The sequence below is a fragment of the Trypanosoma cruzi genome, genomic scaffold (genome assembly GCF_000209065.1).
Source record: "Trypanosoma cruzi strain CL Brener 1047053516723 genomic scaffold, whole genome shotgun sequence".
Classification (NCBI taxonomy): Eukaryota; Euglenozoa; class Kinetoplastea; order Trypanosomatida; family Trypanosomatidae; genus Trypanosoma; species Trypanosoma cruzi.
Genome location: NW_001849576.1, coordinates 503,857 through 526,904, shown reverse-complemented (window position 1 = coordinate 526,904; position 23,048 = coordinate 503,857). Strand labels below are relative to the sequence as shown.

General features: G+C 53.0%; 6 protein-coding genes and 1 pseudogene across 6 annotated transcripts, besides 16 other annotated features; all 7 read left to right on the top strand.

The window, feature by feature from the left end:
• Window positions 1–2,826: part of a sequence feature (areas not merged during assembly with more than two copies in the genome that could not be assigned to a particular haplotype) that runs on past the window's edge.
• Window positions 291–1,499, top strand: Tc00.1047053508221.680 (annotated as a pseudogene).
• Window positions 1,830–1,997: a sequence feature (A-rich).
• On the top strand, window positions 2,767–3,114 carry Tc00.1047053508221.670 (elongation factor 1-gamma (EF-1-gamma), putative; the record flags this gene model as incomplete). Its single annotated transcript, XM_816926.1, has 1 exon — window positions 2,767–3,114. One exon carries the CDS (start codon window positions 2,767–2,769, stop codon window positions 3,112–3,114), a length of 348 nt encoding a protein of 115 aa, XP_822019.1.
• Window positions 2,827–3,675: a sequence feature (haploid, non-Esmeraldo-like haplotype).
• Tc00.1047053508221.660 (mucin-associated surface protein (MASP), putative) lies at window positions 3,351–4,358 on the top strand (the record flags this gene model as incomplete). The annotated part of the gene is made up of 1 exon (XM_816925.1): window positions 3,351–4,358. The coding sequence occupies one exon, from the start codon at window positions 3,351–3,353 to the stop codon at window positions 4,356–4,358; it is 1,008 nt and encodes a 335-aa protein (XP_822018.1).
• Window position 3,676, bottom strand: a sequence feature (haploid, Esmeraldo-like haplotype).
• Window positions 3,677–3,775: a sequence feature (heterozygous, Esmeraldo-like haplotype).
• Window positions 3,776–4,520: a sequence feature (areas merged during assembly that could not be assigned to a particular haplotype. This can correspond to areas where the two haplotypes were merged or to regions with more than two copies in the genome that were merged during assembly.).
• Window positions 3,964–4,120: a sequence feature (CT-rich).
• Window positions 4,049–4,180: a microsatellite.
• Window positions 4,521–4,637: a sequence feature (heterozygous, non-Esmeraldo-like haplotype).
• Window positions 4,638–5,517: a sequence feature (areas not merged during assembly with more than two copies in the genome that could not be assigned to a particular haplotype).
• Window positions 5,284–8,256, top strand: Tc00.1047053508221.650 (trans-sialidase, putative; the record flags this gene model as incomplete). Its single annotated transcript, XM_816924.1, has 1 exon — window positions 5,284–8,256. The coding sequence occupies one exon, from the start codon at window positions 5,284–5,286 to the stop codon at window positions 8,254–8,256; it is 2,973 nt and encodes a 990-aa protein (XP_822017.1).
• Window positions 5,518–6,324: a sequence feature (haploid, Esmeraldo-like haplotype).
• Window positions 6,325–23,048: part of a sequence feature (areas not merged during assembly with more than two copies in the genome that could not be assigned to a particular haplotype) that runs on past the window's edge.
• Window positions 8,399–8,538: a sequence feature (A-rich).
• Window positions 10,497–15,168: a mobile genetic element.
• Tc00.1047053508221.610 (elongation factor 1-gamma (EF-1-gamma), putative) lies at window positions 16,429–16,755 on the top strand (the record flags this gene model as incomplete). Its single annotated transcript, XM_816923.1, has 1 exon — window positions 16,429–16,755. The coding sequence occupies one exon, from the start codon at window positions 16,429–16,431 to the stop codon at window positions 16,753–16,755; it is 327 nt and encodes a 108-aa protein (XP_822016.1).
• Window positions 17,106–18,443, top strand: Tc00.1047053508221.600 (mucin-associated surface protein (MASP), putative; the record flags this gene model as incomplete). The annotated part of the gene is made up of 1 exon (XM_816922.1): window positions 17,106–18,443. The coding sequence occupies one exon, from the start codon at window positions 17,106–17,108 to the stop codon at window positions 18,441–18,443; it is 1,338 nt and encodes a 445-aa protein (XP_822015.1).
• Window positions 18,983–19,005: a microsatellite.
• Tc00.1047053508221.590 (trans-sialidase, putative) lies at window positions 19,573–22,425 on the top strand (the record flags this gene model as incomplete). Its single annotated transcript, XM_816921.1, has 1 exon — window positions 19,573–22,425. The coding sequence occupies one exon, from the start codon at window positions 19,573–19,575 to the stop codon at window positions 22,423–22,425; it is 2,853 nt and encodes a 950-aa protein (XP_822014.1).
• Window positions 22,515–22,671: a sequence feature (A-rich).

The following is a 23,048-nucleotide window of genomic DNA, read 5'->3' as shown; positions in this document are numbered from 1 at the left end:
TGAAATAGAATTTCTGCCCGATTGATTTTTTATATTCCTCCCCTGGAGTTCTGTTGGACTCCTATCATTTTTTTTTCTTTTTTTTTCCGCCTTTTTAAGTTTTGGTTTGTGTGGCGGTGTGTGAGTTCTGCAGTTGTAATGATTCCATCTGTCTTTTTTGGTGTGCGCTTCTTCTGGCTGCTGTCGCTTATTACCATACGGTGGCTGTGCGTGGTGTAGCTGCTGTCTCTCTCTATTTCCTTCTCATGCTCCTGCAGATCGAATCCACGTTTTTTAACAGCGATATTTTTGATGATGATGCACCGTGTGTTCCGTGTCGTGTTGGTGCTGGCACTGCTGTGCTGCTGCTCGTGCGTGTTTGCCGTGGAGGGAGGGAAGGAGCAAGAGCCGGAGGTGACGCAGGTGAATGCAGAGTGTGCGGGTGACGGTAATGTTGCGCGCTGGCAGCTCCCTGGGAGGTCATTGTGGTACAACTGCACGGTTGAAGATAATGGTGTGGGGAAGGATATTTGCGGCATGGGCGACGGAAACTGTACGTCCGAGGATGTTGAGAGACGTATAAAAGATGGTGCGGAGCATGGTGTCTTCACGATCAACGTCTCCACGTTTACTCCAAGCGCCGTGAAGAGTTGGTGGGAGAGTAACGTAGAGAAGGCGGTCACCGTCGCAATTGTTTCGGCTAAACCTCCGGAAGCAGGACCTCCGGGCTCTCGAGAAGACGGATTCTCGTGACGCCTCTTCCACACCGGATTCTGATTCTCCTCCTGCTGGCGCTGCGGGTGCAGCTGGTGCCCCTTCACTGGCTGAAGCTCCGGGTGACTCTGGTGAAAGTGGTCCGGCCACACGTCCGGAAGCACGCACTCCGGCGGCTCGACAAGAGGAGGCTTCTCGTGAAACATCTTCCAGACCGGATTCTGAATCTTCTCCTGCTGTCGTTGAGAATTCCGCGGATGTCCCTCCTCCTCCTCCTCCACCTGCAACTCCAGGCGGCGCTGTTGCTAACTCTGCTGCTGGCGCTGCGGGTGCGTCTGGTGCCCCTTCTTCTTCTCTACCTGCAAGTCCAGGCGGCGCTGGTGCTAACTCTGTTGCTGGCGCTGCGGCCACGACGAATCCTTCTGCTGCGGCCTCGCAAGCGTCGGATTCCGCCCCCTCTGGCGAGCTTCAAAGCCCTTCACATTCTGCCTCTGCTTCTTCTCCTGCACCCGAATCCCCACCAGATCCGGAGCCCACAGAAGGCGGCGACCACTCCTCCCATGAACCTCCAGTGGAGCTGCAGGAAGAGACTGCTGCGCCACCGACTCAGTTGTCCCAGACCGGCGAGGACGGGGGTGCAGCGGAAGGCACCGAAGAGGACACCGCCGCCAACGCCACCGACACTGCTTCCGGCGAAGGAAATGCTACGGCGGCAGGCATGTCGGCTCCCCTTTCCTCTGCGCCCAAAACGAACGCGCTGGAGAACAGTGTGGGAACTGACGCCTGCTTCCATGGCACCCGTCTGAATGCCCTTCCACTGCTTGTTCTGGCCGTCCTTGCGTACGGGACACTGGGCTGAAGAAGTGAATGCGGACTATAATTGCTAGCACTCAACCACGGGGATTTTTGCGCTTCTTTTGTTTTATTGCGTAATAATAGAAAATAATGATGATTGTGTTTTGTTCCATTTGCTTCTGCTGCGCTGCTGTGTGCTCCATGTTCTTGCCTCCCGTGTCCGTCACTTGGCGCGCGTCCCAGACACATTCGTATGCACGACACGCCCACAACTGTTTGCGTGGACGCACTTTTGTGTGAGTGTGCATGCACGCTGGAGCCATTTGTTGCAGCTCCTTGTGTTTTGTTCTTTGTGTTTTTACTTTTTTTTACTTTCTGTTTCTCTGTTGTTTTGTTGCTACTTGTTTTTTATGTGTTTATTTTCCTTGTTTTTTACTTCCTTCGGGCGTTGTGAGTTTTTTCATTTTTTAATGGTTTATTTTCTTTAATTTTTTCTTTTTTTTTTGTTTCCTAATCTTCCATACCTTCTCTTTTGCGTTTGGGGCAATCACTGTGGCAGTGATTTTTTCTTTTCTACTCTTCCCCCTTTTAATTGTTTGTTGCTGCACTATTCCTGTGAGGGGTGCCGTGTGTTCCGCCCAACTGCTCCGCTCGCACACCCACCGACACGCTCATGACGACGGCCCTGTGCGCCTCGCCTGCTGCACGCATGAGGAGGGGCCGCGACGAGCGGCGCGCTGAGGGAGCCGTGACGTGTGGGCGTGCGACGAGGGCCTGTGGGGCGGAGCACACATTTCTTCCCTCTTGTTTTGCCTTCTTGCGGCCAGGGCGGGCAGACACCCGCAGCGCCACACACACAGCCACACCCTGCCGCCGTGTTTTTTTGTTTTTTTCTTTTGTTTTTGTGGATGGTGTGTGCTGCCACCGTGCGTGTTTGTTGGGGTTGGGGTCGTACTGCATGTATTGCTGCCATCCAGCTGTGCCTCTTGCCGTGTTGATGTGCCTCACTGTGCTTCTCCTTTTTTATTTCTGCTATTCCAGCAAACACACAGACATAAGATATTTGTGCACTGCTTTGGATGACTGCTTTGGCGACGGCGTTGGCTTGCTTCCCGTGCTGAAATGGCAACGCGGCTGCACGATGCCCGCCATGCGTGAAGGCGTTGCCTGCTCTTGGGTTTATTTTTCTCTGCCCTCTGTTTTTGCTTTGCAGGGTGCGTGCGTTTCTCGGTGTGTGCTGACGCGTGACGGACGGTGTCACGGTGGCCTCCTCCGACGATGACAGTCGCTGTGCTCTCGGCACACATCCACACACACTTCCTTGTCTCTCTGTGGGAGCTCGACGCGGTGAAGGTCGATTACAGCCACACGGACACCCGCATGGTTGCTGCGCCTTACTTCTTCCAGCACTGCGATGCCGCCGGCCACACGACGTTGTGGTGCCACAAGTACAAGGACAACAAGGTGCAGTGCGTGACGGCCAACCTGATCCGCATGTGGTTGCAGCGCATGGAGCACGTGCGCAAGTACGCGTTGGGCGTTGCGCTCATGATTGGGGAGGAGAGGCAGCACGACGTTGTGGCGCAGCGGGGGCGCATGATGGACTGCCTGTGCTGGAGGGTCTGAGGAAAGAGACTAACAGTAATTGTGACGGTGGGAATGTGAGGAACGGTGCAGTGGCGAGGAGCGCTCCTTTTCGTTTTATTTGATTGTTGTTGAACTGCGTCCACTTAATTGTTGTTGTGCACGACTCTTATTGCTGGATGGGACGGTGCGTGGCTGTGTGACTTTTCTCTCCTTTTGCTTTTTGCGTTGACGGGGAGTTAGTTTGTGCTGAAGGCTGCACGCAATTGACAGGAGTGATGGCGATGATGATGGCTGGCCGTGTGCTGCTGGTGTGTGCCCTCTGCGTGCTGTGGTGCGGTGCCGGCGGTAGGTGTGAAGAGAATGGTGCTGACGTTGTTTCTGGTGGAGGTCCTGGTACCGGCAATGACGACAAGAATTCGGAAGCATTACGTTCCCCAGATCTGAGTTCACTGGAGAGGCAAGAAGAAGGAGCAGGAGGAGCAGCAGGAGGATTTGCGGATGCACAGGGAGGAAAGGATATTTCGACGTCAAGCCCGGGTACAAATATCCTAAAAGTAGAGAAGGTGGATTTAGTTGTCGATCCACCCAATCCAATTGAGAATCAAAATAAAAGTAAAGACTCGACGAAAGCCGGGACTGGCACGACAAATCAGACAGCACCACCATCGAAACCACAATCACCACCACCAGCAGGGCCTCCTCCTCCTCCTCTTCCAGAAGCAGAAGGAGTTAAACTAACAAAAACACCAGAAAAGCAGGACAGTTCAGTCGGCCACCAGTCTACACAACATCATACAGTGCCACAAGTAAAAGAACTGAAACAACAAGAACAGAACACCCAAAACCAAATAATAAATGAAAAACACGAATCCCAACGACTTCAAGTCCAAGAAGAAAAAGAAAAACAACGATCAGAAGAACAACTGGAGCAACGAGAGCGTCCACACGAAGAGGAACGGGACGGAGAAGATCTACAAGAAGAAATACGAGATCAGCAAAAAAAACAGGAACAGCAGGAAGAAGAACACGAAGAAGCACAAGAAGAGCACGTAGACAGCACAAAACAAGAAAAGGAACAAGATCAACAACAACAACATCAACAGCATGAAACTTTTGCGAAAAAAAGCGATGGACCCATAAAAAACGAAACTGCCGTTGGTTCAAATTCCACCGCAAATACAGACGACAGTGACGGCAGCACCGCGGTCGCCCACACCACCTCCCCTCTTCTGCTTCTTCTTGTTGTTGCGTGTGCGGCTGCTGCTGCGGTGGTGGCCGCGTGAGAGTGAGGGAGAGAGAACCGTGCACCGCCCGCACACACACTCGTCCTCTCACTCTCTGTGTGTGTCCCCTTGCATGGACTCTCGCCCTCACCTCACCCCACGAGGCACACACATAATGTGCCCATTGTATATATGCATGCACACCCATGCAGGCCCGTTGGTGCTCTCTTTTGCACGACACGCACCGCTGCCGTCCTGCCTGGCTGCATGGGCGGAGCACCGTAACTGTTTCTGTTTTGTTTCCATTGCATTGAGTGGTCGACCTCTCTCTCTCCCTCTGTGTGTGTGTTTTGCTTTACGGGAGTAATGAGAGTGTGTGCGCTGCTCGTCCCACGCTTCGGCTTTTTGTTTTGTTTTACTTTTTGATTTTGTGGTTGAGTGCACCCATTCCGCGGCTGCGTGTTTGTGTGTGATGATATGAGTAATTTGCGTGTGTGCTATCTGCATCTCTCTGCCGTTGCTTTATTCGAACTCTCTTGTGTTGCACAGCTGCCCTGCAAGTATATCCACTGACAATCACACATGCACACACACGCCATTATGCATACGCTGTAGAGTGGCGTGATTGCTGAGGATGCACGCAGAAGATTCTGGCTGCGACGTCCCTTGCGAGGGGGAGGACGGGAGGTTGCGATTTATTTTTTGACACGTTGCTGGTGTGCAGTCTATTGGGTGGTGTGGCTTAAGGTGCCTCGGACAAGTGCGGATTGCTTCTCGTCCAGCTGCTGCACGTGCCAATGTGTATCTCCTATGCTTTGTATACTTTGGTCAGGGATTCTTCGCCTGTGTGCGGTGATGTGCGTTGGAGGGTGCGCTGGAAGGGTGAGCAGTTAAACGACTGGCGACAGCGTGTGGGCTTTGCGAAGGACGGCTGTGTTCCCTTTTGCATTCCGTTGGTTGTTTTGTGTGGGCGTTGCTTAGTGTGATGACGCGTGAATATCGACGCACCCGCCGTGACTCCTGCTGCTGCTGGTGGTGGCAGTCGCTGTGTGTTCCCGGTGCACTGCTCTTCCTTCTCTTTCCGTGTGTCTGTGTGCGTGAGTTGTTGTTGTGGGGAGTGACTGCGGCGGGGATGATGGTGCCACTCACCGTGGATGGCGGTGCGTATTGTTGTACCTTTTTTGTTGGCATTGTTTCTCTTTATTTCTTTCACTCTATTACTCATGAAGAAAGCAAACAAGCGCTAATCGCTACTGTGAAATTCGAAGGCACCAAAAGGACCAACAGCACACACACCGCCCACACACATATTTATATGCTCTCACGTGTTGCTGCAGTGAAGGCACCCCGCACACACAACCGTCGCTGCGTGACCGGATCCATCGGGAGGAAGAGGGAAGGAAGAGAGAGTGGGCCGCAGAGCCCCAACATGTTCCGGCGTTTGTTTACTTCCGCGGTGCTGCTCCTCCTCGTCGTGATGATGTGCTGCGGCAGTGGAGCTGCACACGCGGAGGAGGATCAATTATCTGATCCAAATTTTGAATGGAAGGGCATCACTAATGACAAGGAAACTGTGGAATCGTTGGGTGTTCCCGGCCTATTGAAAGTGGGGAGTGATGTGTTTGCCGTTGCCGAGGCGCAGTGCAAGGATGAGCAAGGCAATGCCTTTACTGGGGTTGCGTCCCAACTTCTCACGAACACAGCGGATAAAGAAAAGGAGGAGGTGCTGAAGGAAGCCAAAAAGGATACTCAAGTTCTGGAGAAAGGTGGTTCGGAAGGGAAGAAGAGAGTAGATGTGAGCCGACCAACAACAGTTGTGAAAGGAAGTGATATTTACATGCTGGTTGGAAAACACGGCGGTGAAGGTGAGGCTGCTTGTCAGGGTGCATCTGACGCGGCTCCTTGGGGACTCTTGCTTCTGAAAGGAAACGTCAGTGATGGGGAAAGTGTAAAAAGAATTCTTTGGAAAAATACCTACGGTCTTCCGTGCATTTTTACTGTCGAACATCACGAATCCTTGACACGGCTGATTGGCGGCGGTGGATCGGGTTTTACGTTAGAGGACGATACGCTTTTGTTCCCCGTGGAAGCTGCGAAGAAGAATGAAAAGACCGTTTCGCTGGTCCTATGCTTGCAGGGTACTGAGAGCTGGACACTGTCGAAGGAGGTGCCTGACGATGGCTGCAGTGATCCCTCCGTCGTGGAGTGGAAGGGAAAACTCATGATGATGACTGCGTGTGATGATGGCCGCCGCAGGGTGTACGAGTCCGGTGACAAGGGGGATTCGTGGACGGAGGCACTCGGGACACTCTCGCGCGTGTGGGGCAACAAACACAAGGGAACTGAGAAGGGCGTTAGGAGCGGGTTCATCACAGCGACTCTTGACGGTGTTGAAAATGATAAGAGGAATGTGATGCTCGTTACTCTGCCGGTGTATTCCGAGAATGGAGAAAAAGAAAAAGGTGTACTCCATCTTTGGGTGACGGACAATACGCACATTTTTGATATCGGGCCGGTATCCGAGGAAGATGACGTTGCCGCCAGCTCCCTGCTGTATAAAAGTGGAGATAATAATGAGAAGGAGTTGATTGCACTGTACGAGAAGAAGAAGGGCGGTGTGGAATCATCACTCGGTATGGTCTCTGTGCGTCTGACTGCGCAGCTGCAGCGGGTGAAGGAGGTGCTGGCGACCTGGAAGAAAGTGGACGAACGCGTCTCCAAGCTGTGCCCCACTGAAAGTGCTCTGAAGGATACCTCAACTGTCAATGCCTGCAGCACTGCCATTCCAACGGATGGGCTGGTTGGCTTTTTGTCCGGCAAATTCTCTGATAACACATGGAAGGACGAGTACCTCGGGATGAACGCCACGGTTACTGGCGCTGCAACAGAGGCAAAATTGCATGCCAGCGGCGTGACGTTCACAGGACGTGGTGCGTGGGCGGAGTGGCCCGTTGGCAAGCAAGGGGAGAATCAGCTGTACCACTTTGCGAACTACAACTTCACTCTTGTGGCGACGGTGTCCATCGACGGTGTGCCGAAGGAGGGTTCTCCTATTCCATTGATGGGTGCGAAGATGGATGACAGTGAGAAAACAGTACTCCTGGGAATGTCGTACAAAAAAGAAGGGAATTGGGCAGTGCTTTGCAGTGGCCAAACATCAGAGAAGCTCGGCAGCACTTGGGAGACAAGGACAACTTACCAAGTGGCCATTGTGCTACGGAACAGCAGCCAGGGCTCCGCGTACGTCGATGGTAAAAGTGTCGGAGATGAGTCATGTGTATTGAAAATTGCGGATTCGAAGGAGATCTCACACTTCTACATTGGAGGGGACGGAAGCGGCGCAGGGAGCCAAGACGACGTGTCTGTGACTGTGAGGAACGTCCTGCTGTACAACCGCCCGTTGAGTTCCGCAGAGATTGGGTCCATCAAACCGAATAAAGCCCCCACTCCACCTTTGGAAAAGGTGCCGACTAAACCGTTAACAGTTTCTTCTGCTTCCGTTGTATCTCCCATCCCTTCGGTGGCCGCAACTGCTCAGATAGCCGGAACTTCGTCCACTCCCGCCGGAACACATCTGACGGAAGAGGGGCAGCCGATGGGGAGCAGTGGTGGTGGCGGTGGCGGTGCATCCGCATCAGCGGTGTCCATTGTCAGCACTCCATCAGCAGGAAAGGACTCCGTAATGCAGGTGGCGTCAGGAAAATCTTCCGATGGAGCTCAAACCGTGGATGGCGGTTCAACTGCTGATGGCGAGCCAACGATGGAGAAAAGAGAAGGAACGGATGCGCAGGAGGAAGAGGTACAGCCACTGAACAGGGAAGTAAATGCTACGGAGCTCAACAGCAGACTCGGAAAATTGTCGCAGGGGAATAACAGCGATGCCGGCACTGTGCGTGGGAGCGGACTTCTGCCATTGCTGTTGCTTCTGTTGGGACTGTGGGGGTTTGCGGCTCTGTGAGGAGTGACTGGCTGCCGCGTGGGAAAATTGCGCCCTCCCGAGCACAGAATTACTTCCTCTGGCGAGGATATTTTTGATACTTTTACTTTTTTTGTGTGCGTTTTAAATTTATTTTAATGTTTGCTACTTTCCTGTTTTAAAATTCTTTTTTTTCTCTTTTATGTGTTTGTGATTTTCATTTTGTTGTTGTTGTTGCTTTTCAGTACGCTTTTTAATTTTTTATCTGCTTTCAAATTTTTTTTTATTTCTTACTACTCCATTCCTTTTTTTTTTTTTGCTTTTGGGGCAATCACTGTGGCAGTGGTTTTTTCTTTTCTACTCTTCCCTCTTTTAATTGTTTCTTCTGCACTCTTCCTGCGAGGGGTGCCGTGTGTTTCCCGCCCAACTGCTCCACTCGCACACCCACCGACACGCTCATGACGACGGCCCTGTGCGCCTCGCCTGCTGCACGCATGAGGAGGGCCGCGACGAACGGCGCGCTGAGGGAGCCGTGACGTGTGGGCGTGCGACGAGGGCCTGTGGGGCGGAGCACACATTTCTTTCCTCTTGTTTTGTTTTGTTTTGCGGCCAGGGCGGGCAGACACCCGCAGCGCCACACACACAGCCACACCCTGCCGCCGTGTTTTTAAGATTTCTTTTCTTTTGCTGCGCTCACTCTCCCGATGGAGTGACGCGACTCCCGTCATGTCTGCGTGCTTCTCTCAGTCCCCACACACACGAGTGACTGTGTTCTGCGGGCCGCACTCGCACGCCGATGGGAGGGCTGAGGGGAGCAGCAACACGCAGATGACCCCATGAAATATAAACGATGTGCGGACACACAGAGGGTCGGACGGTTGAAGGACATTTAAATATCTTTTAATTTTATTTTCGGGCAAAATATATGCAGACAGTTTGGTGTGGCCACACGGCAGCCTTTTTAATTTGTGTGGAACAGTAATGGACGATTTCTTTTTATTTATAATTATTTTGTGTGATGGGGTTTGTGTAAGATGAGGGGGGAACGTTTTTTTTTTTCAATAAATCTTGTGTGAATTGCCGCTGCCTGGGCTGCAGTGCAATCGTGAATTTGAGCGGTCTTCTTCTTGTTGTTGCTTCCGTTATGCACCTCCGCTGTACATTTTGTGTGTCCCTCCACGTACTCTGCTCACTCTTTTCTACTTTTATGCTTTGTGTTTCTGCAGGCACACACACAAGATGCACATTGCAGTGGATTTGATTGCTTCTTTTGCAGTGCATGCTGGCGGTTGCGTGTGGCGGCTGTTGTCTTCTTCCGTGGCCATGAGGAGAAGGGAGGAGGGAGTGCGCAGCCCGCGTCTCCTTTCCTGCGGGTGTGGAGCACCGCGTGTGGCTGAGTTGATTTGGGCTCCGTGTCCCATTGAGGGCAGGATGGCAGGAAATTTTTTACTGCGTCATGGATGGCTGAGGGTCCACTGTCGCGTGTGGCTGGTGTGGTGGCCGCGGTGTTTTTGCCGTTTCCCGTTGGCTGTGGGAATGAGCTGGGAGATGGTGGTGGATGTGTTCTCCTCCTGCATGGTGGGTGGCTGCTGGCGTTGTGTGCCTTCCTTGCGTGGATGCCGTCTCGTGGTGTGTGGACTGTGCGGCTGGGCCTGCTGCCCTCTCCTCATGTTGTCTGCTCTCTCTCTCTCTGCATCGGCTGTGCACTTTGTCCTTCTCCCTCTCGTTCCATTCTTGCTTTTCCTTTCCGTCTCACGGATCAGCTGACTGGCTCCAGCGACTCCACGACGCGTGACGATGGTGCGGTGTGCGCCGTGTTGGTCCTTGTGCTGCTGCTCGCTCCGTGTGCGTGACGGCGACAGGAGACGGTAATAATGATAACAGCAGTCCTCCCAGCCCTAAGGCAAGGAAACCATATCCTACAAGAAACATGCCTGGTGCATTACAGCCAGATGGTGAGGAAACCGGTGGGCCACAGAGAGGGAGTGGGAGAAACAGAGAGGAAGGTTTGAGAAGTCAAGGACCTTCTTTGCCAAAGGAAGCAGGCACGGCCATCACTGGACAGACACGAGTTCCGCCAGAGACAATGAATTCGGCTAACGATAATCCAGAGCCACCAGGTTTGGCAACTCAGTCTCCACACACACAAGGCGCGACCGGTACGTCAGATGCACAAAATAAAACGCGCAGTAAATACACAAGGTGATGAGAATCATAAGGCACGGATATCAAACGAGAGGATGAAAATGCCAAATACAACCACCAATAAGACCACAACAACGCTATGGGTCAGTCGGCCACCTCAACGTGGTGCCAGGGTCTAGTACTCTTTGCTAGAGAGGAAGCTAAGCGCCTGCCGCCCATCCGCTGCACGCGGAGAGGCAAGAGGCGCCGCACAAACGGGTCGGAAGGGCACCAGATGGAGCCATTTACATGGCTGCCCGCGGAGCGGTATTTCCATCCGCTGCTGAATTCCATCGGCGCTTATCAGCGCTATACATACCGTTTGCGTGCCGTATGTGACGCGCAACGACAAAAGCTACTGCTAAGCGGAGACATTGAGCAGAACCCAGGCCCCATAGCAGTACTCCAGATGAATTTTTCTTGCCTCACGCCGTCAAAACTCGCAACATTAATGGCGCAATGAGCAGACATAGTAGCCATTCAGGAGACTTGGAAGTCGTCAGAGCAGATCGCCAGCATGCACACTGGAGATTATGTGCTCTATGCACAGTCGCGCATCGGCAAGGGCGGCGGTGTGGCGGTGCTGGTGCGGAAAACTCTCCGCTCCAAGCGTATACCCCTCACCATCCCCCAGCATGACACCAGCCTTGAAGTGGTGGTGGTCCAGGTTGCTCTGGACCAGAACCGTGATCTTATTGTAGCGAGTGCCTATATGAGACCACCACCGCAAGTAACGCAATCCTTCAGGCGGTTAGTAAACTGCCTTCCAGCCTCGTCGCCGCTCCTGCTGTGCGGGGATTTCAACATGCATCACCCACAGTGGGAGCCATTCTTGGAGACTTCTCCAAGCGAGGTTGCTGCAGAATTTTTAGAACTGTGCACGGATGCGGGACTCACCTTGGTTAACACCCCTGGTGAGATCACGTATGCCCGTGGCACAAGAGAACGATCCCGTATCGATCTGACATGGTCAAAGCATTTGACTGTGTCGGATTGGTCAGCTTCCGTGTCGCCGCTTAGTGATCATTATATGCAAACATTTACGCTGCATCAGGCATTTAAGGACACCATACCTTCGGCACCTATGTTTTTCTACAGTTGGGGGAAGTGCAAGTGGGATTTATTCATCAAGGACTTCGACGCACAACTTCCGGCATACGACTATAAAAAGCAGTCCACCGGCATTAAGGCTTTCACGAGAGCGCTTATAACTTCGTATCGACGACATTGCCCCCGCGGCATGCACAAGGACGGCCCCAGGCTTTGGGACGACACTCTCATGGAGGCAGAGCGGATGGCTACGGACAGCAAGGCCTGCTATCTACAGTTACCGACGCCCGACCGTGAGGCAGAAATGCAACGGACAAGGAGTCAATTCTTCCTTCTACTCCGAGAGCGCTTGCGCAACACGTATCTACGTCGCATCAGCAAGTTAAATCCAGGCGAGCCACTCGCATGGAAATACATTTCCGGACGAAAAAAGGCATCACTTCCATCTCTCACATCAATTTTATTAGGAGATGGTCAACACACTTATAAAACAGCAAAGAGAGCAGCGAATGCTCTCAATCGCATCTTTCTTCCATTTCACCCCTCTCACAAGGCAGTTAGGTTTTCCAAAGGCATCAACAGACAGAGTGCATCCTTGAACATTAATGCTTCTTTTCTTTTTGGGCAGCAGAACAACAACGAGTCTGCCGCCACATCTGGTTTAGTTGCTCATCTTCACTCCCCTCTTGATGCACCTTTTAATCGTACGGAACTGCTTACTGCGCTACGTAATACGCCGTATGGCAAGGCCCCCGGACCGGATGAAGTCTACAGTGAGGCACTGCGACATATTTCGTCAAAGGGCCTCCGATTCCTTCTTCGCTGCATTAACTGCAGCTGGACGACCGGTACGGTTCCGGCTGAGTGGAGACGCGCTACCATCGTTCCACTCTTGAAACCCGGTAAGTCGCCGGAACTGCTTGAGTCCTATCGACCCATCAGCCTTACCTCCATTGTGAGTAAGGTTGCTGAGAAAATGGTACTGAAGAGATTGCTTTGGGTGTGGACGCCGCACCCCCACCAGTATGCATATCGTAGTATGCGTACCACGACGATGCAGCTGGCACACCTGACACACGAAGTGGAGCATAATAGAAATCATTATTTCCAAGTGAGCCTTCCCAAGAAGAGCGGTGTTGGCAATCAACTCCACTACAGACCCCATCGGACCCTGCTGGTGTTGGTTGACTTCAGCAAGGCTTTTGACTCCATAGATCATCGAGTCCTCAGTCGCTTGCTGGCTAATATTCCGGGGTGAATTGTAGAAGGTGGCTTAGAAACTTTCTATGTGGTCGCTGCGCGAAGACACGAGTTGGCCACAGACACAGCGATCGGCGTCCCATGCTGCGAGGAGTTCCTCAGGGGTCCGTGCTGGGACCGTATTTGTTCTCCCTTTACGCACACCCACTTCTCAATCTGCTGAACAGCTTTGCGGGTGTCACAGCAGACATGTATGCGGACGACCTCTCTATTATCGTTAAGGGGCAGTCCCGGGAAGACGCCATTCCCACTGCCAACATGGTTCTTAAAAAGCTGCATGCGTGGAGTCAGAAAAATGGCCTGGCCATCAACCCGTCAAAGTGTGAAGCCGCTTGGTTCACACTCTCCACGCACACGGAGTCAGATTATGATCGTGAAGGAAGGTGGCCCCTGGTAGTGGCTGGATGTCAAATCCCAGTCATGACCATGGGGGCATCGCGAACTACGAAGCTTCTCGGCATGGATCTCGATCCACGACTGACGCTAAATGTGGCGGCCACCAAGCAATGCGCTGCCACTTCGCAACGGATATCGGAGCTACGCTGCATAGCGCACAAAGAGGCGGGACCATCTCCACATGACCTACGCACGTTCGTCATTGGATACGGTGCTTCCAAATTACGCTATGGCAGCGAGCTCATATGGGCAGCAGCGACGGATTCAGCGAAGAATGAGATGCAGAAGACGTACGCAACCCTGGCACGCATTGTCAGCGGAGTTCCGAGCACTGTCGACCCGGAATCCGCACTACTGGAGGCTAATATGCCGCCGCTCCACGTCCTTTGCCCGCGCGCACGGCTCTCCATATTTGAGAACACACGCGCATGTCAGACGGACTGGATGCGGAGACCCCCGCCTGAGCCACCGCCTCGTGCGGGTTTCCGCATCTCGCCATTATCTCGGGACGAGCTATATTTCTTCGTAGACGCATACACAAAGGACTATGGCATCACCGAGAGCTCACCACGCGAGGAGCGGTTCTTTCGCAGCTCCATTCCTCCCTGGTTTGCGGCCTCCGCTCACCGGGCCACCATCGGTGTGGAACTTCCGATTGACCACTCAATAACGGACGAAGAGGAGCTGATACGGGAAAAGCGCGGGGTCAGCGAAGAGGCTCTGGCGCTGCACAGCCATCGTTCGTGGATACTTGCGACCGATGGCGGTGTCGACGTTCCCAAGTCAGCAGGGGTTGGAATACTGCTTTCATCCCTCAACTCATCGGAGATAATAGAAAAGGCCAACATAAACTGCGGTGCGCGCCCATGCAGCTACAGGACGGATTCCCGCGCGCTGCTTCTAGCCCTAGAGAGGCTGATGATCCCTCGTATCCGCCACAGGCGTAAAACCCTGCTTGTGGTTACGGACAGTCAGTCTCTTCTAGCGGCTCTAAACAAGGGCCCGCTCAGTCAGACAGACTGGACGGAGGATCAGATCTGGCAGCGTCTCTTGACACTGACGTGTGCTGGCTGGTCCGTGCACCTGCAGTTTTGTTACGGACATTGCGGAGTACATGCTAACGAGCTTGCAGATCAGTATGCGACGCAGGCTATGGCAACCGGACAATACACGGAGCAAGGAGTCGCACCTTTATGGCATACGGATCTGCTGACATGTTTTACTACCCAGCTCACCAACAAGTGGCGTAGTACCATTCGTCAAGACACTCATCGCTACATGCTTTGCGGCACAAGGCCATCCGATCTCAGCGGTAAGGACCTGATCACTCAGGAAGTTCTACACCGTCAGGAACTGGTTCACCTCGCTAGGGCAAGGTGCGGGGAATCTGAGCTCTGGGGCCGACTATACTGGGCCGTGAGAGATTGCACGAATCAATGCCGATTCTGCAACATCTCACCGGAACAGTCTGCATATATGCGCTCTAACAACGATCCAACCGCACCGGGGACGGACACTGTTTCCCCGTCGGCGAGGGAGGAAGACGTCTCTCCAGTAAGGAGACGGACCCTCACACGCCGTCGGAAGGAGAAATGTCCGCACTGCGATTCTACATTGACGGGATTCTCGGGTCTCGTCAGTCACTGTCGGTCATTTCATCCGGAACATCCTCCACCGCTTCCCGAGCTCAAATGTGATTTCTGTGACATGGTTTTCCCCACACGGAGAAGCACCGCACAGCACAGAAGTCGCTGCGCACACAACCCAGACGCCACACGGCATCGGAACAGCAGTGCCAGGCGGCGATCTCTGCTGCCGCAGGATCAGCCAGCTTCCACAAGCACGCCAATCGGCCCGCAGGAAACCTTGCACCATCTGCTTCTAGAATGTCCAGGCACCTTGGCTGTGCGTCAACGGCTGGGCATTGAACAGGACCTCCGCCTCGGAAAGTTCTCTCAATGGCAGTTGCTTCGTAGCAGGAAACTTTTGTCGCTGCTTGACCACCTCTTCGGCACTCAGATGGCATTGTATAGCTAGACGCGCTGGTAAGAGTAGGAAAAAAAACTGCTGACCTCACGACGCCCAATACCACCGATGTGTGCAGCGATGGGACAGCATCCATGGTCCTCGAGCACCCGCCCCCGCCGCCAAGGAGCCCACAAACAGCAGTGTGTGCAGCAGCGCCACAAAGAGCACATCTCCTTTAAAAAAGAAGATCTAAGCGAGCAGAGGAATCTTTTTTGAAGGCGACATGTCCTTCCCGACGGTGAGCAGTGGCGAACGTATCACCTCGTGGGTGGACACACCACTGCTGCTTCTGCTTTTGGAACTGTGTGGAGTTATGGCAGTCTTCTGAGCCACGGAGTGTGGAATTGCGACTCCTCACGGAGAACATGTACTGCGTTCTCTGCGTGTTTTCTTTTATTATTTACATTTTACTGTTGGTTTTGTTGTTTTCTTAGAATAATAAGTATCCTTGCCGTTCCTTTATTTAATGGTCGGTTGATGTACACCGGAATGGGCGACGTGTTTCCCCTCTTAGTTTGCTTTTTTGTTGCCCACAACGTCGCCATTCTTACTGCTGTGTGTCCCACGGACTGCACAAAAAAAGGAGGATTTGAGGAACAGGCCGGATGCCGCAATGAAGTGTGAGGGATATTGTGTGGGCTGGTGGAATAGGACGATCTTTTTTTTTATTTCCATTTTTTTGCGGGTAGAATGTATGCACCCGGTCTTCTTGTGCTTCTAGGCACATGAAATAAAAGTCCTGGCTGGAGAAGTTTTTTACTCTGTGAGTTCTGGTGGAATCACAATTTTTTTTCTTTTTTTTATTTTTCGCAAATAACCGTGGCTTGTTTCCGTTTGTGCTGTGCTTGCCGTCACTGCCTTTCACAGTGTCTTATTGAGTTTCCCTCTGCTGGCTGTGCTGTTGACATGCCTCCATTTTCCTTTCTTTCCTGCTAGAGGCACTGATGGTCCGCGACGACGATTGTTTGTGCTCCCCATTGCGGTGGCACGAGGGTGACTGGGCGCCGGCCTGCTGAGTACATTCGGAGGGGAGCGGATGATGTGCGCCGTTTCTCACTGTGAGTGTGGAACGCAATGCCAATCCGTCGCGGCGGTGAGAAGTAAAGAACAGCGCCGTGGATTTGAATGCGCCACGTCCCTCTTGTTCCGGTCGTGGGTGTGTTGTGCGCAAGGCTCTTTGTTGCAGTGCGACGTGGATGGCGTTACTGCTGCGTATGCTTTTATGCATGCACTGTGCGGCGGACTTCCCTTTTCCATGACACCGCCCTTTTGTGTGGGAGAGTAGAGTGAGTGGAGATGTGTGAGGGTGGCCGTTGTTTCCGCACATTTGCTTCTTCCACACACACTGCTCCTGTCGGCAGCCTCTCGCGGCACCCAGGCCGTGGATCGAGAGGTGTGAGGGTCTGCTCCAAGTACAACGAGGACAACAAGATGCACTTCATGACGACCAACCTGATCCGCGGGTGGTTCCAGCGCATGGAGCACATGCGCCAGTACGCGTTGGGCGTTGCGCTCATGATTGGGGAGGAGAGGCGGCACGAGATTGTGGCGCTGTGTGTGTTGCGCGGCCAGGGCATGCCGGCCGTTGCGAGGGACGTGGAGGGCACGGAGCTGCTGGACTGAGGGAGGAAGTGGCGAACGTTGCGGCTCAGCAGGAGGGCCCGACGATCCCGAGGCCTGTGCTGGGAGGGACGTGTGTTGAAGTGAGCGTGGCGTGCCTGTGAGAGCCTGAGGAGAGGGAATAACAGTAATAGTGACTGTGGGGGTGTGAGGAACGGGCCAGGAAGCACTTCTTTTTTTTTTTTTTTGATTGTTGTTGAACCGCGCTCTCCTAATTGTTGTTGTGGCGGTGCGTGACTCTCATTGCTGGATGGGACGGTGCGTGATTGAATGAATTGTCTCTCCTTTTGCTTTCACTCTTCGTTGACGGGGAGTTAGTTTGTGCTGAGGGCGGCACGCAAGTGACAGGAGTGATGGCGATGATGATGACTGGCCGTGTGCTGCTGGTGTGTGCCCTCTGCGTGCTGTGGTGCGGTTTTTCTGGAATTGCGGCCGACGGTGCTGGAGGTGTTCCTGATGGCAGTGCGGGTGAGTGTTTGTTTTCTCGTTGGCGCGCTCAGCTGCGGAGGGAATGCGCGGAGGTCAGCAGGAGGACAGGAGGCCGTGCGAATGCGTCCGCTGTTGAGGAATGCATGCGTCGGAGGATGGACGGTGTTCTTGCCGTTGTGGATGGCCGTCGTCGTTGGAGGCGTCAACGTCCTGCCGTTGCTGCTGCTGCTGAGAACGCCGATGAGCTTGGCACGGAGAACACCTCCAGTGAAAGGAACGTTTTGTCGGGAGGTAATGGGTCGGGGTCTGAAGATGCGCACGTACGGGGGGGGGATTTACATTCTGAATCACGTGACGGTGTTGTACGACCAGAAGGTGCAACATCGGAGGAATTGAATGTGAACTCCAATTCTCACACGGAGGCGTTGCCCACAAAGGAAATAAGGCAGGTCATCCCCGAAAGTATTTCACCTGTAAGTTTACCAGACAGTAAAGAAGTGGAAGAAGATACCGCAAGTAAGGATGATAAAACGCAGGAAATATTAGTTACCGGTGAACAGCAGGCACTCCAGTCATCTTCTTCTCTAGGAGGGAATTCTCCTGCTAGCGACCAGGGGGCGGAACTCACTGCGGCAGAGAATCCCCAAAATGGTAAGAAAGGGGAAGCGGAAAAAGAAAAAAACCTTTCGGACAAAAACGTACCAACAGGAAGTGATCCATCTGCCACAAATTCTAATGACAATGCACCAACTAAACTTCAAGCGGAAACAACTCTACCCTCACCTCCCAATGCGAATTTTTCTGCCAAACATCACACCGACGAGGGTGCTGCGAAGACGATTCTGGACGCTATTCCTCTTTCTGGTGCCGCAGTGACAGAAGAAAATCCCACACTTCGACACACGACGGATCGTCCCATACAAACAACACAAGTTGAAGCCACCTTTGCCAAACCCGAAAATAACGCGGCACCGCGCGACAGTAACAGCAGTAGTCAAATCTCCAAGGGTGCAAGCAGCACTTCCAATGAAAGCGTGACACAAAACGCTGTGGATAAAGAAGTTGAAACAACGCCGGATGGCACAAACAACACAGCGTCTGAAACCAACAATTCCACAAAAGCACCAGACAACGCCACTAATAAGATAAACACGGTGACTCTCACCGACGGTGACAGCAGCACCGCGGCCTCCCACACCACCTCCCCTCTTTTGCTTGTTGTTGTTGCGTGTGCGGCTGCTGCTGCAGTGGTGGCCGCGTGAGAGTGAGTGTGAGAGAGCCGTGCACCGCCCGCACACACACTCGTCCTTCTCTCTCTGTGTGTGTGTCCCCTTGCATGGACTCTCGCCCTCACCTCACCCCACGAGACACACACAATAATGTGCCCATTGTATATATGCATGCACACCCATGCAGGCCCGTTGGTGCTCTCTTTTGCACGACACGCACCGCTGCCGTCCTGCCTGGCTGCATGGGCGGAGCACCGTAACTGTTTCTGTTTTGTTTCCATTGCATTGAGTGGTCGACCTCTCTCTCTCTCCCTCTGTGTGTGTGTTTTGCTTTAAGGGAGTAATGAGAGAGTGTGTGCGCTGGTCGTCCCACGCTTCGGCTTTTTTTTTTTTTTTACTTGTGTTTTGGTTGAGTGCACCCATTCCGCGGCTGCGTGTGTGTGTGTGTGTGTGATGATATGAGCAATTTGAGTGTGTGCTATCTGCCTCTCTCTGCCGTTGCTTTCTTCAGACTCTCTTGTGGCGCACAGCTGCTCTGCAAGTATAGGCGCTGAAAAAACGCACTCATATTGACACACACACACACACACACACAATATGTCTCACACGCTGTGGAGCGGTGTGAACGCTGAGAATGCACACATGCACATGATTCCGACTGCGGCGGCCCTTGCGAGGACGGAGGACGTTAGCCCTCGATGTGTTTTGTTGGCATGTTGCTGGTGTGCATTCGGTGGGTGCTTTTTTGGGGGTGCCTGATACAACTGTTGATTGGTTCTCACCAAGCTGCTGCACATGCTGACGGGTCCCTCCCGCTCTGGATTTGTCGGTATTCTTTGGCTGTGCGGTGTGATACGCGCCTGCGGCGAGGAAGCGGGTGCATTGGAGGAGAAAACGGTAAAAAGACTGGCGGCAGCGTGTCGGTGCTGCGAAGGGCGGTTGTGCTCTTTTGTAATTTGCTGGTTGTTATCGTGTGTTGGCGTCGCTCGGTGTGTGCTGACGCGTGGATAACGACACACCCGCCGTGACTCCTGCTGCTGGTGGTGACAGTCGCTGTGTGTTCCCGGTGCACTGCTTTTCCTTGTCGTTCCGTGTGTCTGTCTGCGTGAGTTGTTGTTGTTGGGAGTGACTGCGGCGGGGATGATGGTGCCACTCACCGTGGATGGGTGGCGGTGCTCACTGTTTCCTTCATCCTTTTTTTATTAGCCTGTTTTCTTCATTTCTTTCACTCTCTTACGAAGAAAGCAAACAAGCGTCAATCGCTACTGTGAAATTCGAAGGCACCAAAAGGACCAACAGCACACACACCGCCCACACACACATTTATATGCTCTCACGTGTTGCTGCAGTGAAGGCACCCCGCACACACAACCGTCGCCGCGTGACCGGATCCAGCGGAAGGAGGAGGGAAGGAAGAGAGAGTGAGCCGCCGAGGCCCAACATGTCCCGGCGTGTGTTTACTTCCGCGGTGCTGCTCCTCCTCGTCGTTATGATGTGTTACGACACCGGGGCTGCAGCCAATAATAATGGAGCGGCGTCGTGTCCAGTATCTTCACCGGGGAAACATTTTGCTTGGAGAGATAAGAAAGGAGAAGAAAAAGTGGATTCGGTCCATGCTCCCAGTCTTTTTGAGGTGAATGGTAAAGTATTTGCCGTTGCCGAAGCACAGTGCACGAAGAAAGAAGGATGCGTTTTCACTGGGATTGCCTCGGAACTCCTGGAGTTTAATGGTGAAACGCTAAAAGAGGAGTTGCATGAGAACAAACTGAAGACACAAGTACTGGATGAATGCTCTGCTTCGGAAGAAAGGCAATGCCCCTCACAAGCAGTGAAACCGGACAGTTCCCAAAGAGTGATGAACTTACGTGTCGGCCGGCCAACAACACTTGTGAAAGGAAGTGATATTTACATGCTTGTTGGAAACTACAGTCGGACAGCTGCCACTGGTACTGAGGAGAGTGTAGGAGATGAATGGGGACTTTTGCTGGCGAGAGGAAACGTCAGTGGTGAAGAAAGCGGCAAAAGAGTAAACTGGAATGATACCTACCGTTTTCTCTGGACTGATTTGAAAAAACAACAGCAGTCCTTGACAGGGCTGATTGGCGGCGGTGGATCGGGTCTTAAGATGAAGGACGGTCCGTTTCTGTTCCCAGTGGAAGGAACGAAAAAAGAGAATGGGAAGACCGTTTCACTGATTATATACTTTTCGGCCAATGATGGTTGGGTGCTGTCGAAGGAGGTGCCTGCCGATGGCTGCAGTGATCCCTCCGTCGTGGAGTGGAAGGGAAAACTCATGATGATGACTGCGTGTGATGATGGCCGCCGCAGGGTGTACGAGTCCGATGACAAGGGGAATTCGTGGACGGAGGCACTCGGGACACTCTCGCGCGTGTGGGGCAACAAACAGGGTGTTAGGAGCGGGTTCACCACAGCGACTCTTGGCGACGATGTTGGAGATGATAATAACAGAAACGTGATGCTTGTTACTCTGCCGGTGTATTCTATGAAGACTGAGGGGGTAATCGCAAATGAAAAAGGTGAACTCCATCTTTGGCTGACGGACAATACGCACATTGTTGATATTGGGCCGGTATCCGGTGATGATGACGCTGCCGCCAGCTCCCTGCTGTACAAAAGTGGAAATAATAATAATGAGGAGTTGATTGCACTGTACGAGAAGAAGAAGGGCGATGGGGAAAAACCATCACCCGGTATGGTCTCTGTGCGTCTGACTGCGCAGCTGCAGCGGGTGAAGGATGTGCTGGCGACCTGGAAGAAGGTGGACGGACGTGTCTCCAAGCTGTGCCCTTCTGAGAAGAATGCCTCACCTGACACTGCCTGCAGCACTGCCATTCCAACGGATGGGCTGGTTGGCTTTTTGTCCGGCAACTTCTCTGGTAACACATGGAGGGACGAGTACCTTGGGGTGAACGCCAAAGTAAAATGTGCTGCAGAACTTGCAACGGAGGCAACATTGCATGCCGATGGCGTGAATTTCACAGGGCGTGGTGCGTGGGCGGAGTGGCCTGTTGGCGAGCAGGGGGAGAATCAGCTGTACCACTTTGCGAACTACAACTTCACTCTTGTGGCGACGGTGTCTATCCACGGTGAGCCGAAGGAGGGAGAAACCCCCATTCCATTGATGGGTGCCAAGATGAATGACAATGAGAATCCAGTTCTTTTGGGACTGTCATACGACAGCGAAAAGAAGTGGCGGGTGCTGTGCAGTGGCCAAAAGACAGAGAAGCTCGGCAGCACTTGGGAGCCACAGACAACTTACCAAGTGGCCATTGTGCTACAGAACGGCACCCAGGGCTCTGCGTACGTCGATGGTAAGCGTGTGGGAGATGAGTCATGTGAATATGAAAACACGAGGGATAAGGGAATTTCACACTTCTACATTGGAGGGGATGGAAGCAATGCAGAGGGCCAAGAAGGCGTTTCCGTGACGGTGACGAACGTATTGCTGTACAACCGTCCGTTGACTTTTGAGGAGATTGCTGGACTCGCCAAAAATACAATTACTATTCCGAAGCCGGAAGGCCCGACGACATTGGTGGTGGATGCTCGTTCACCAACGGTAAGTGCACTGGATGTGGAGAGAACCGTGTTGCAGCCTAATTCTGCCGGGCAACCGCCGTTGGAAGAGGAATTGTTGAATGGAGGTAATGGTGCGGACGCTGGCGGTGTATCCAGTGCAGCTTCCATTGCTACGACTCCCTCGTCTGACTTTGCCCAAGAGGCGGCGACAGGGAGTGGAGATACGATGCTGGGAACTGGATCAACCCAAGCTCCTGAGGTGAGCGTGAGCTCTGGTGAGGATGAGGAGACGGCGAAAAGAACGGATGGGCAGCAGGGAATCCATCCACATAACGGGGAAGTAAATGCTACGGCACTCAACAGCAGCCTCGGAAATTTGTCGCGGGGGAATAACACCGATGGCGGCACCATGCGTGGGAGCGGACTTCTGCCATTGCTTCTTCTGTTGGGTCTGTGGGGGTTTGCGGCTCTGTGAGGAGTGACTGGCTGCCGCGTGGAATACCTGCGACCTCCCGAGCACGGAAATACTATTCTCATGGGAATGAATTACTTTCATAAAAACTATTTTTTGTGTATTTTAAATTTATTTTCCTGTTTGCTTTTTTCTTGTTTTAAAATTCTTTTTTCTCTTTTATGTGTTTGTGATTTTCATTTTTTTTTTGTTGCTTTTCAGTACGTTTTTTAATTTTTTACCTTCTTTCAAAATTTTTTTCTATTTCTTGCTGCACTCTTCCTGTGAGGGGTGCCGTGTGTTTCCCGCCCAACTGCTCCACTCGCACACCCACCGACACGCTCATGACGACGGCCCTGTGCGCCTCGCCTGCTGCACGCATGAGGAGGGGCCGCGACGAACGGCGCGCTGAGGGAGCCGTGACGTGTGGGCGTGCGACGAGGGCCTGTGGGGCGGAGCACACATTTCTTCCCTCTTGTTTTGTTTTCTTTGCGGCCAGGGCGGGCAGACACCCGCAGCGCCACACACACAGCCACACCCTGCCGCCGTGTTTTTAAGATTTCTTTTTTTTTTTGCTGCGCTCACTCTCCCGATGGAGTGACGCGACCGCCGTCATGTCTGCGTGCTTCTCTCAGTCCCCACACACA